Source organism: Urocampus carinirostris, chromosome 16 (genome assembly GCF_059441175.1).
Source record: "Urocampus carinirostris isolate Australia breed hairy pipefish chromosome 16, RoL_Ucar_1.0, whole genome shotgun sequence".
Classification (NCBI taxonomy): Eukaryota; Metazoa; Chordata; class Actinopteri; order Syngnathiformes; family Syngnathidae; genus Urocampus; species Urocampus carinirostris.
The window spans coordinates 6,740,876-6,755,068 of NC_142364.1; the positions used below are offsets into that span (position 1 = coordinate 6,740,876).

The 14,193-nt window shown below is 41.1% G+C and overlaps 1 protein-coding gene across 2 annotated transcripts in view; it reads right to left on the minus strand.

The window, feature by feature from the left end:
• Positions 1-14,193, minus strand: part of abl1 (ABL proto-oncogene 1, non-receptor tyrosine kinase) — a 56,813-nt gene that overhangs the window by 14,422 nt on the left and 28,198 nt on the right. For both annotated transcript variants that reach the window (XM_088355575.1, XM_088355576.1), the window contains 3 exons: positions 8,262-8,426; positions 5,742-6,037; positions 23-295 (listed from right to left, as the gene is read on the minus strand). In XM_088355575.1, the coding sequence (XP_088211701.1) occupies positions 23-295; positions 5,742-6,037; positions 8,262-8,426 (734 nt within the window). The remainder of the gene's footprint in view (positions 1-22; positions 296-5,741; positions 6,038-8,261; positions 8,427-14,193) is intronic.

Here is a 14,193-nt window from a genome sequence, read left to right on the forward strand (position 1 = left end):
CACCGAAACAGCCTCCTCTAACCTTCAGCGTCTTGACCGCCACGGTGAGATTGTACTTCTTCCACACGCCCTCGTAGACTTCGCCGTACTGGCCGCCGCCCAGCTTGTGCTTCATGGTGATGTCGGTGCGCTCCATCTCCCATTTGTCGTAATTGGGAGAAACGCCGTAGATGGTGGGCTTGTTGCGCTTGGGCGCCGGGTAGTGCAGAGTGGTGATGAGGCCGTCTGCGACCGTGCTGTGGTGGTGCACCAGCTCGGCCAACGTGTTGAAGCGGCTCTCCGACGACACGTAGAGCTGCACGGGAGGGAGGACAACGGGTCAGTAACAAAAAAACAATTGATTTTTTTTTTCAGATAGCTCATCCGTGGCACGCATTTTCAAGTTTCGGTTATTGCTGGTTCACTTCTTCGATGATTTTGAATTGATTTTGTCGTTATTGTCATTGATATCATTGTATCGTGCATTGTGTTCCGCTGTACAGCAGACTGCAGGGACAGATTACAGGGTTGCTGTGTGTTGGTGTGACTGACTGTGTTTGCGACTGTTATAGGCTCGTGTGACTGTCTGTGTGCCAGACTGTGATAGGCTGGGGTATGCTGTCGTCAACATCTCCAAGTCAAAACAAACTGGGAAGCACGGCAACAACTGGCTTTTAGCTGCTCGTTACATTGAAAAGAAAGTCATCAATTGAATCAAGACTCTGAGGAGAGTCAGAAGAGCGCAACTAAATTGTGATCAACAGCGGGTGCTTCCTGGATTATTATCGAGTTACAGAAGCGACTCGGGCGGCATCTGGGAGAAGACAAAAACGGTGCTGCCGGTTAGATTTACGGCTAACGGCTAGGCCAACAACTCTCCGAAGCCACCATTGCGGACCCTTTATCTCGCCAACGCCAGGTCTATCAGCCATGAAACAGATGAGCTGGACTCTTGGGAAACTGCTACATTCGGGAAAGATTTATTTTAATTTGTCTCTACTCAAGAACAACCGATGCTACCGCGCAGCGAGTCAGCTGCTCTCTAAATTGCTTTCTTACATTGAAAAAACCCCTCTGATTTTGTTTTACTTTTGTATACTGACAATAAAACCAAACATTCAACTGCATTTATGTGTTGTGTGTTATTATTTGTACATCTGTAGTTGTTATTTTGTTACATATACTTTCAGTCGGTAATGACGTCACCTCGAGGTAAGTTTAACCCTTTGGGTACTCTGCGGATTTTCACTTTTCGCAGGTGGTTCTGGTATTAATTTAATCCTGAAAACCGAGGTCGGGTGTAATAGCTCAAGAAAATAACTCACACATTTGCAAGGAATATAATCATATTTTTAGAAGAAAGTTTACCACTGTATAAAGGGTCAGATTTAAGAGAAAAAGAAAAGGGAAAGAAACAAGAGATAGATGAATAGATTATTCATCCCAGTAGGGAAATTCACACATCCATCAGTATCCTTGTGTTGAAAAATAAAATAATAAAATAAAGATATAGAATACAAAAATACCCAATATAACGTTTTGCTATAGAGTATTTAAATAGTGCTACGAAAAATACACACTGTAATAAAAATAGGGCAATATGCAAATGTAAGGGTGGGGTTTAATGTGGCCTTTTACTCCCTCGGGTGGAGTTAAAGAGCCTCATGGCATGAGGAAGAAATGATCTCCTCAGTCTGTCCGTGGAACAAATAAATAAACAATAAATACAATAATGACAAATGTTAAAGAGAAAAAACTTGAAAACTTATGAGGTTACTATTAGTCCCAAATTTGCGACTATTTATTTTTTTTGTAAATGTGCACACTTGTTAAGTCTCCCGATTTGGTCGGGAGACTACCGCTTTGGCTACAGTTCTCCCGCCTACCGATCTGGGAGCAACATCTACCGATCTCTAAAAATTTTTTTTTTTTTGGGTCGTCCAAATTTTTATGTGAACTAAGTTTTGCCGATTAAAATGTAGCCGAATTATCTATAGTCTTTATCATCGTCTTTTTCGCTGTTCTGCACCGGGAAAAGCTTTGATCGAGACTCGGCAATCATAATCTCGAACTCCACGTGATCTCGTTCCTTCGAGAGCAGCAGACGAAAATAAGAGTGCTACATATGACTATGTTAAAGAACACCAGAAAATTTGGAATAATTAAACATTGTAATAATCACATGTAAACATAAAATAACAATAAAGTAGACTGAAAAACGAATTTTATTGTTGTCTTTTCAAATAATAATAATAATAATAATAATCACGTCAAAAAAAAATCTCCCGATTTCCCATTTCTGAAACTTAACATGTATGAATGTGTGATTATTTTTCATGAAAACACAACACTTCTTTGATCAAATCTTATAAATACATAAATCTAATACTTGGCCACAAGATGCAGTCAGGTGTTTTTTTTAATCTTACATTTTAGAAATCAGCAGTTCTCCCAGTAGACACAAATAGTGCATGACTACCCGCCTTGAAACTGATTGTGAAGCTGGAGCTCAGTAGCTCAGGAGGTAAAGCCCTCCTCTTGAGATCAAGAGATCGCAGGTTCGAATCCCGGCTCCTCCGAGTTATATGTCCTTGGGCAAGACACTGAATCCTTAGTGCCCCTGATGAGCAAGTAGCATGGCTAACGCTGCTATCGGTTAGTTAGGGTTTAAAAGGGGAAGTGTGAAGCACATTGTAAAGTGCTTTCTTCATTGACTTGAAAATCGCTACATAAATGCAGAACATTTAAGCTACATGACTTTACCTGAACCAAGTCTCCCACTCCCACAAGTTATTGACAACCATACCGTCTGTGGAACTAATTCAATTTTATGAACGTCTATAAACATGGAAGTTCAATTTTCCTGCGACTTTCCTGCCCGCGAGCGTGTTTTTTTCAATGTGTTTTACTGGAAAATAAATAGCAACATAAAACATTTCAGTTTCTCTGTAAATGACGAAAAAACGACACCCCTTCCCGTCGAAAATCACATGTTTTTCAGCTTACTAACGTCTCTGTAACGTATCGTGTAGGGACATTGCATGTTCCGGGACATTCACGAGATGAACGTTTGGAAGTGAGGTGGGGAGGAGCGCATTTGTCAGGGCTCAGTGGACTCGATCTTTTCCATTGTCCAAGTCTTACATAACCCCCAAAAACATTCGCTCACAAAGCTGCCTTTGGCATTTCTTCTTGACTTAAGAAGGACCTCCGAAGGGAAATATAAAATTTTAAAAATCCGTGTACAATGTTGTGAAAAAGCAACTGATTGTTACCTAGAAAGCATAAATTGACTTGAGCGGCTATTGAGAGTTAATACAAAGCGACAATCTGGGGGAGGTATGAGGTCATCCTAAATTATTAGACAAATACATCATGGTGGGGGAAGAGACTTGGCTGTTTCTGTGTGCACAATGCAATGGGCGGCACGGACTACGTTAACATGCAAGCAATAATCAGATTGGAAACGGAATTCCGGATAAATCGTTTACAGGCCGAGAGACAAACGAATAACCTGGCGTATTACGAGGACAAAGCGACGCGAATAGACGTCGTTTCCTCAGTTAACTTTTGAATATTAAATCAAAGATGAGTTTATTTATGTTACTCACCAAATCAAGTCCAGTCAAGTCAAGTTTATTTGTATAGCTCTTAATGACAAAGAGTCTCAAAGGGCTGCACAGATCAAAGACTATTGAGAATTACAGCCTATTACGACACCATCCCCTTATATTGTCAACATAAAATATAGGTTATTCATATGCTATAGAGTAGAAGTGTGTTTTAAGCTTAGATTTAAACATTTCCACTGAGGTTGCAGATCGAATCTCAGGGGCAAGAGTGTTGCACAGCACCAGGGCACGAATTTAGAACACTCTTGAACCTGCAGATTTCTTCTTGGCTCTCTGGATCACTAGTAGAGCGTTTTCAGAGGGAAGGCTCCGGACCGGAACATAGGGCGAAATTAAATCTGAAAGTTATGAGGGAGCAAGTCCATGCATGATTTTGTATACTACCCACAGAAAATCACATCTTAAGCTAACAGGGAGCCAATGCAGGTTAGCTAAAATCGGGGTCATGTGATGAAACTTTTTTGTCTTAGTTAAAAGCCTCGCTGCAGCATTTTGTACCAGCTGAAGGCTCTTGATTTTGGACTTTGTGAGACCGGAGAAATCCAACAAAGTACTGCGCTTGTGTCCTACACGCTGCCTTTTCCAGCAGCTGCCCTATTGTTTTATTGTCTGCTCCTATCTTCGGTGTTTTTTCTTCCCGTTTTGACAACTACACTATGGATTACTTCTATCCTATGGACATGGGTTTTAACGCACAAGAAATGCGTGTATTCAAGGAATTTCAACTCCTTGCCCTGAAAAATTCTCGTGCCGGCGTGATGAAGGGGCCTATCGTGGAGGAAAAGCCGGAGCTAGCGAAGCGGCTAGCGGCGTTATAAGTCTTCGGTACCATCCGTTATCATGGTAAATGCGAACTCACGACCAAATAAGATCATCGAGTGCTGGTGGAAAACATCGAAGCGCACAGGGAGCGCAGTTGCTGTGTTTTGCGGAAACGTGGCTCACGTTTAGCATTCCGGATGCTAACGTGTAGCCACCCGGAGCTACCCGGAGCAATCCGGCTTCAACGCCGCTAAACAGAGACACGAAAGCCGGGGGGAATCGGAGAGAAGGCGGACTTGCTAACACGAGGTGGTGTATCCCTGGATTTTCACAAAGAAAAGTTTTCCATCTGCCGCAGGGATGTCGAATTTTTGGACTGGCGTGACGTCATCCACTTAGCTACAAGCACCCCTAGGGCATCATGTTCATCTGTTATTAAACAACGGGGTAGACTGCTGGAAGTGTGAATTTCCCTACGGGGATGAATAAAGTATCTATCTATCTATCTATCTATCTATCTATCTATCCATTGCTTCAGCGATTTTTGCAAATGTGCTCGTATATGACGAAAAGCATGGACTAATCTATTGATTAATACACTTTACATATGGATGAATATACCGTATCCATGGCATTTTTGCCAAAGCGACACAAAATTAAATGAAAATGTTATGGAGCCCATCCCAGCTATCTCCGGGCAGTGGGCAGGGGACACCCTGAACTGGTTGCCAGCCAGTCGGAGGGCTCACAGGAACAGACCATTCGCTCGCTCATTCACACCTAGGGACAATTTGGACCGGCCAATTCACCTGACATGCATGTTTTTGGATTGTGGGAGGAAACCGGAGTGCCCGGAGGAAACCCACGCAAGCACGGGGAGAACATGCAAACTCCACACAGGAGGTTCGATCTCATGACCCAGGCCTCACGGCAGCGCAGTGGTTAGCTCGTGCGTGGCACAGTTCTGAGGACATGGGTTCAAATCCAGCCACCAGCCTTCCTGTGCAGAGTTTGCATGTTCTCTCCGTGCTTGCGTGGGTTTCCTCCGACATTCTAAAAACATTATCATTAATTGGCCGGTCCAAAATTGTCCCTAGGTGTGAATGAGCGGGTGAGTTGTCTGTCTCTGTGTGCCCTGCGACTGCCTGGCAACCAGTTCAGGGTGTCCCCTGCCCAAAGATAGCCGAACTAAAGCCTTAATTGGATTATGCGTTTTTTTTACATAATTGGAATACTCGCAAGTTTCCAATTGGAGAATTGCTTGCATGTAAAGATACTCACTGATTGAACAATGGATAGCGATGCAGCCCTTTACCAATATACACCCATATATACATTTTATTAATCGCGGTAACAAAAAAACATCACCTTCCCGTCCGACGCCGTGTTGATTCTGTAGTGGTACACCCTCCCCTCATAGCGCAGGGAAATGGACCTCTGTCCGGGACTGCTCTCGCTCTCCCGCACCAGGAAGCTGCCGTTGATCCCCGAGCTGAGCAGGTACTCGGCGGCGTTGCGTGAGACCGGCCCGTGGTACCAACTGTGCTTCTCCAAGCTGTTGACAGGGGTGATGTAGTTGGACGGCACCCAGCCTTGCCCGTTTTTGGTTTGCGCCTCGCACCATTCGCCGTTGTGGTTGTAGCCCAGAACGCGCAGCTTCTCGCCTACCGAGACGGGCAGAAGGGGAAACAGTCGGCGATAAACCTCATGAACCGTAGACATTGATTTCTATTCCGTTCGTTTGATAGTACTGTAAACACTCATTTGTACAATTTCAACTAGTAATGGTTGATTGTTTCTCTTAAATTTAGCACTGCTAGACCTATGTCCAAAACAGGTTACCTACCCTTTTTATGGCCAAATTCAAGCACTTTTAAGGACTTTCAAAAGTTTCCAAATGTCTCCAGTACCATTAATTTAAAAATCCGGTGTGAATAATGTCTTTTGCAGATTTACATAAGTGATGTTTTATGCTGCAAGTGCATTTATCAAGACATATTTGCTTCTTAGATCTTAAGTAATTCACAATTATATTCGCAAATCTGAATAATTCGTGTGGAAATATTGTTGAGAAGACTCTCTAAAAATGACGCTTATATGTAGCTTAGATCTTCAGTTGCAGAAAGCTCTTCGCAATACAATTTACCACTGGGAAACACTACCCTAATTTATTACATATGTCCATTATTGATACATAATCCTTGCACCAATACACATTTAAAGGTGCTCTGTTTAGGTGCAGCATGCACCCTGTCCTAGTGGACACAACCCGTAGGGGGCAATGACATACAAACTAATACAGGCTCCCGTTAAATTGCATTGCAGATGAAATACAATGGCAAAGCGAAGCCAGCGGAGAGCAGTGTCTGTCTTATCTTTCAGCAGACTTTTTAATTTTTCTTTAATTAATGTGTAGTCTACTGAGTCAGACTGCCGAGATCATGGCAACGATTTCAAGAGTTTATAGGAATTTCATCCAAATATTCAAACCTTGAAAATACAACATTAAAATGCAAGCATTATCAAGGATTTTTAAGCACCCGTACAAAAAAAAGTGGAGGGAGACTGTTGCTTGGCTAAGAGTGTGTTGTGTTTAGGGCTGCAACTAACGATTAATTTCATAATTCGATGAATCAATTATTTTTTCAATTAATTGATGAATCTGATTTCCCTCCCATTTATTCAAGTATTGAAGTTTTGGACAGATAGACGATTGTGCACAAACAAAAATTTGCCTCTTGGGTAGAGTTAAACATGTCATTAGTATTATTGTTTCTCTTTTTGCTTTATTTAACATATGCTTATTTTCTGAAGGAAAAATATGACAATTATACATGAAATGACCCTGGGAACACACCTGCTTTATACCCATGTGCCCTGCCCTGCTTAAAAAAACACAAATAATAAAACTAAAAACTCCATTCTTATCCAAGCATAGTCTTGTCTCACGCATGAGCAGATGTTCCCCTTTTCCTTCCTCTTTACGGTCGCAGCGAACCATATTGTTTTCTTGTGATGGAGGAACCCGAGTGAGGAAGTGAGAGTGGGAGAGCCAGACACAAAACAGAAGGAAGCGCGTAAGATGACTGTTTATAGCAGGGGGAACGGTGAGAGAAGCACGAGAGAAAAATGAGCAGCAGTTTGGAATATGTCCACTTGATGGTGCCAAAGCCAGGCGCCACTCCATTAACAACTGTAGCAGTCTTTCTCGCTTCTGTTACTTTGTCTTCAGCTCTTCATCTTTCTCTGTCCCTCACACCCTCTCTTACTCTCTATTTCTCACTTTATCCTCTCTTTTTTCTCTTTCTCTCCTTTTTGGTCTCTCGTTTACTATTTTGTTTTGTCTCTTGTCCTCCCTTTTAATTTCTCAAAATCTCTCTCTCTCTCTCTCTCTCTCTCTCTCTCTCTCTCTCTCTCTCTCTCTCTCTCTCTCTCTCTCTCTCTCTCTCTCACTCTCTCTCTCTCTCTCTCTCTCACTCTCTCTCTCACTCTCACTCTCACTCTCCTTGTGTCTCCTCCATTTTCCCCCTCTCTTTCTATTCCTTACTCTATTGCTCTCTTCCTGTCTATTTCTTTTTTCTATTTATTTCCCCACTCTCTCTCACTCTTTCCCCTTTCTCCCCCTTCTTGCCATTTCTCACTCTCTCTTTCTCTCCCTCTATTCCTCACTATCTCTTTCTCACTCAGATTAATCTACTAGTCTGGCCCCGTGAGTTTTTTTTTCAAATGTGGCACCCAATCTAAAATGAGTTTGACACCCCTGGTCTATGGGAACTGGGGCAATTGCTACTATGGAATACAAAGGAAAAGTACTGTTTAGTAGGAGAGGAAAAAGACCAAAAGTATCCCCCTTTATACTGTCAAAACATTTGATTTCCCAAGCCTTACCTTTGGTAATGCTGAGCGTGTTGTCGCCACTGGCCACAAAGTCGTACAGCGCCACAAACAGGTTGGGGTCATTTTCGCTGGGTCCGGCCAAAAGGTTCTCTTTAGAATTCCAGCGGGCCGCTTCAGTCAGACCTTGACCCTCTAAGTCCGGTCTCTGGAGAGCTTCTGAAAATGAGACACGAAGACATTTGAAATGAATAAAAAGCGGGGATCTTTTCTTTTCACTTCAATTTGCACACTTTGAACTTCCAGGTTCTTTCTGCCATTTACGGACTTCCCATCTACGGCCGAATGAGAACAATACCGGTCCGCATGGCCTCTTCATTTCCTGGTTTATCCCCGCTTAGTTTTCATTTCCTACATGAGCTCCTAGCACATGTCGGACCGTGAGAATGCATCTTGACGGTAAACTTTAAACTCGGATTGACTTTAATGAAAGAAAGTCTGAATTGTACAAATTCAAGTGCAACAATTAACATTCAAACAGCGAAAGACTAATGTTTCTAAACCATTTCAAGCCAAAGCAAACTTTTTTCTCATTAAAAAAATCTCGAGGCACACTGCGCACAGAAAATATTTGAAAATTAATTCTCGGTGCCAGTTTAATTTTTTTTTTAAAGCTTCAATTATCTTGTTGCCTAAGATGACAGTATAAAGATTTTCTTATCATTTTCGTTAAAGGTGCGGTGCATCATTTAAGGAGTTCTTAAAAAGTCAAAAGTAGAATATTTTCTCTATGAAGTATGTGTTAAGGCCCAACTGAAATCAAAGAGCCGAGAACATGCAAACTCCACACAGGAGGTTCGATGAAATGCACACTAACGCACTCAAAATAAGGAGGTTGACACAGGCTGCAATGATGACAATAGCAGAAGATGGCGTCAACAAGTAAGAATGTTTCAGAATTCCGTACATTACATTTAATTTTTCTGTAATTTTGGATCTTTCTAGGGATTAATCTAGTTTTTAGAGTTTTACTATACATTATTTTTCAAGACAACACAAATAATATTGAAAATAAGCTGAAAGGATCGGTCAGTGTAAAAATGTCTTACTACTCTGCAATGCAATCTTCAATAGCATCAAACAAAATATGCCATTAAATATACAGTCACTAATGAATAAAATGAACAAATATTATCTGCCAGTGGAACATTTTTTACTACATTGTAACTGTTTTCTTGTTTTAGTCAAATAAGAAAAAAAAATGGTGTGCAATGAATAAATGAATAGTGTTTTAAGAAACAGCTGAAATTACCCTTCCTCCTGTCAATTAATATTTATTTTTATAGCCTGTAATCGAAAAAGGTTTCAAGGGGCTGCACAGACCAATGACAAGTACAGACCACAGACTATTGAGACACCATCCCCTGATCTAAAACCTATATGAGGGCGAGGAAAAACTCAAAACCTCAGCATTAGAAAAATAAAGGGACCGAACATGAGGTAACCCCCCTTCCCGGATGACCAGGCTGCAATGGATGTTGCAATTCACAGACGCCAACATGAAATTGTAGGCTATGGAATATAAGTGTGTTTCAACACTTCCACTGAGGTTCCAGATCCAATATCAGAAGAAGGAACATTTCGCAGCGCCGGGGCCACAAAGGAAAATGCTATCGAACCTGCGGATGTTTTCTTGACTCTTTGGATCACTAGGAGACCAAATTCAGGTTTACTTTGGTCGTTCAAATCATGTTAATCAATCGGGCTCGGGCTGGTTCAGGCTTCAATACCTGCGGGTCGGTTCGGGCTGTCTTTTTTTAGGCCCGATCTTACCTGTATACCCCATTATTAGATCATAGTATGTACATTACAAAAATAGTAATCCGCTGTCAACGTTACAGTTACATGGCTGATCAACGGAAGAAAGCAAAGCTACTGAGGAATGGCATGCTTTTTTGCAAATATAAAATTGGACAATTTGCTGCAGCACACTAGACAAGGTCTCACGTAAAACTTGTTGAAAAACACTGGAGTAGCGACGGGACAAGCTTCTTAAACGGCAGTTTAGGCAAAACCTCTGCAGCTGTTGTCACATATGTTCAGAAAGGACTTTAAACCCCCACACCCCTCAGAAACACAAGCGCATTTTTCTGTCCAAGGGCCAAAATCCCCCCCACCCCAATGAAAATACATTGCATATAGGTAACCTCAATAAATTCCTTTCGTTAGGAAAAATGCTCTCTGGGAAAGAAATCTGATCGAAAGAATAGCTAACGGTCTTGCTGTACGGCACACACGAAATGAACTCAAGTGCGATTTCACCTCAAGGCTACCCGAGACAAAAGGAGGCAGTCACGCGTGTGCATAATCAAAATTCCAGACGAGTTTCTTATTTTTTTTGCGCTATGCTTGTAAAGGAAGGATAGAGGGATATTGTGTTTCAAAATTAGAATGGAACAAAGGGCAAAGCGAGGGCTCAAACGCATGTTTTGACTCTTAAAGTTGGGAAAGAACAGCGATCGAAAAAGTAAAAAGGTGTTTCTGTTAAAGAAGGTTAAATTTTAATAAAAACAACAAAGAGAAACCAAGCGAGAGATATGACTACAGTGTCGCTACAATTTCAAATATCAGATGAGGATTCCCATCAGTCAGCAACTCAGAGTTTTTACTTGTAAGTTTAAGACTGCTAATTAAATGTTATACATGACTTTGTGTCGTTTACATGAGCAGCCATACGGAAAATGTTGAACATATAGTAGTGGATATATTTTGGTAAATAAAGAACTACAAATAAATGTTTGTTGTTTTGGTGCCACAATAGTAAACATAATTCTAATCCTGCATGATCAAGACATTTTTCGAATTTCATGCAACAGAAAAAATTTGAGTTTACCCTGTTTTCAAGGATTTCAAGCACCTGTACGAACCCTGCTCTAAAATTGTTTGAATGCATATTGTAAAAATAAGTGCTTAATTCTGAGTGTTTCAAAACCGATCTATGTATATCTATCTACCCTGGTCATATCCCTCGAGAGGGGTGACCGACAGCAAGACAAACATACAAAAACGAAGAAAATAAAAAAGGAAAAAAGTAGCAAAAACATACACAAAAGTTTCTGGACCATGACCAACCCAAATGCCCAAACACCCAAACAAATTAAGCACCTCTGCACCCAAGTTGGTCATGCTATCATCCGTCCAGATGAAACGGGAAACAAGAAAGCGACCATGTCACTCGGGTCAGGGTGACAACACACACTTTTGTTCAACAGCAGGGCCCGACAGCTTTCACTGGTTTACCCCTGCCGCATCATACAGGTGTCCTGCCCATTCCTTAAAACGCGTCCAAACATCTACTATCCTTTCACAACACTTCTCAACACAACACTTCTCCACAATTCCTATCACAAACAAGAGCTCTAGCTTCCACTATATTTAGACCTCTTTCCTGCAGTGCACTCATAACACCATCGAGTGTTACGTATAACCAAATATGAAATATAATTTAACATATACATATTTGCAAGAGTATTTCTTCATTACGCATTTGAAAGAAAATAGATATGCCTACAATGTTAATCAACATTATCAACACTAAGTTTAAAAAAATATGAAATAAGGCCCAACCTCACTGCAATTTATTGAAATACATTGTGACCTACAACTCAAAAGTTTTGCCCACTCCCGAGTTAGATTATATTTTATCAGTGAAATTTTCACACATCACATGAGCATCTGGCTGTAATTTTCATTATTTTCATAAGAAAATACTGTTGCCATTGATACATTCATCAATGGGAACACCGAGGTGAGACGTTTTGAAGATGTATACCCTTTCAAGATAGCTTCATCCGGGAGATAATAACTACCATCTAGTTATAACATAACACAATAATACAAAAATGTTCTTTCAGAAATGCCTATTAGCCATTTTTAGCGGCTCGTTATATCAAAAAGGAATTCAACATTTAAATCTGATTTTGGGGAAAAGTCATAAGGGCCCATAAAAATGTTGACCACCAGCGGGTGCTCCATGGATTGTTAACGCGTTCATGAATCGACTGAACCGGTGTCAGAAGTCAAGTCATGTTTTATTTGTATAGACCTTAATCACAAAGAGTCTCAAAGGGCTGCACAGATCAAAGACTATTGCAAACTACAGACTATTATGAGATCATCCCCTCATCTAAAACCTACATGACGGCAAATAATACACAGATATTGTCAACATAAAATATAGGTTATTCAGTCAGAAGAAGGCCAACAACTCTACTAATCCATTCCCGCCAAACGTGGCTAGTCACAAACGCCTGATCCATTACCCACGAGCCAACACTTGTGGGAAACGGCTGCATTCGTGTCTCTTGTTTTTGGGTCATCGCAGAGACCCTGCTAAAGTTGGGGTGACCTGGGCAGGCGCTCTCTAGATGATTTTCTTGCACTGAAAGGAGAAGCCCTCCAATTCCATTGTACTTTTGTATAATAACAATGAAAAACATTTATTCAACAACAATTCTGTTTTTATTTGTAGATCTATATTTGTTCATTTGTTCATGTCGTATACTTTGTCAGTAATGACGCCGTCTTGAGGTAAGTTTGCACTTTTCGTTTAAATCGAAAATCACATCGAAATTGCGAAACACAGGTCTGGAAAATCTCAATTATTTTTTTCCCCAAAATCAAGCAGCCCTAAATTTCAGTAACATACAGATTGGGGCGGCATTAACTCAAAAGGTAGAGCGCTCGTCTTGGGATCGAGAGGTCGCAGGTTCGAAACCTGGCTCCTCCTTGTTATATGTCGAAGTGTCCTTGGGCAAGACAACAAATCCCTAATGCCCCCAAATAAGCAGGTAGGTGCCTTGCATGGCTGTCGCCGCTATCGGTGTGTGAGTGTGTGTGTGAATGGGTAAGTGTGAAGCACATTGTAAAGCGCTTTGGGAGGTCTTCATCGACTTGAAAAGCGCTATATAAATGCAGACCATTTACCATTTATCGAGAGATAAATGAACGCCACGAGATCAGGAGGCAAACTTAGAGGAGAAAAGCATTCCTTACGGCAAAAGTTTGGCCCGGTCTAAAAGTGTGTGGGCCGCTGCTGTCACACACATCCACTTAAGGCGCCGCAAATACCACAGAGCTTTTGTGAGAGGGTGACAACACACCGACACAAAAAAAAAGAAAAAAAGAAGGAAAAAAAAAGAGAAAATAGAGAATCGTGTGGAATGAGGACTGAGGGGTGAAAAAAAAAAAGATGATGGCGGCCCACTGCAATGGGAGAAATTACAGCATGTCCTGGCTGCTTGCTGAGATGACAACGAGATGATTAAGTGTATGGGCAGCTTGTAAAGACTTTATGGATATGACTCGGTTGCTGTGAGCGCTAAAAATGCACGTAAGACTTGCACGGTGATGTAAGACACGAGGCTCATCAAAGAAAGGGAAATCGAAACGTGGTCGGAGGAAAGGAAGCTTTAAAAGAGGCATTAAGTGTTGTCTGTCGTTTCTGAGGGATGGTTACCATTATCCATGAAATGTTCTTTAAGAATTCTGATTTTGGTGGAAATGCGAGAACTACTTGTTTGGTGCATTAGACTGCACCAACTACTGCATCTCCATCGCCATTAATTCCTGGACTGTTTTATACTGTATTTTCTGGACTATAAGTCTGTAAGTTTGTTTCATAGATTGGCAAGGAACAGATACTCCGGTGAGTCTGTGAATATTTTAACTCATTATTTATATTACAGACGCTGCCCGACTTATGAACGGATAAGTTGAATTTGTTCTTAAGTTACTTCAGTGCTATATTTTGTGTGTTTAAGGTTTATATAAGTAGGTTTAAGGCTTGTACAAGTAACGTATTGTTTTGTACTAAAAAAAATAAAGATTTTATAAAATAATATGCTCCTTACAGATAAATAGTTATGTTCAACTTAATTTTGGAAGATGCGCTTCAAGTGGTAGAAAGTGGCCGAAAAAAGCACTC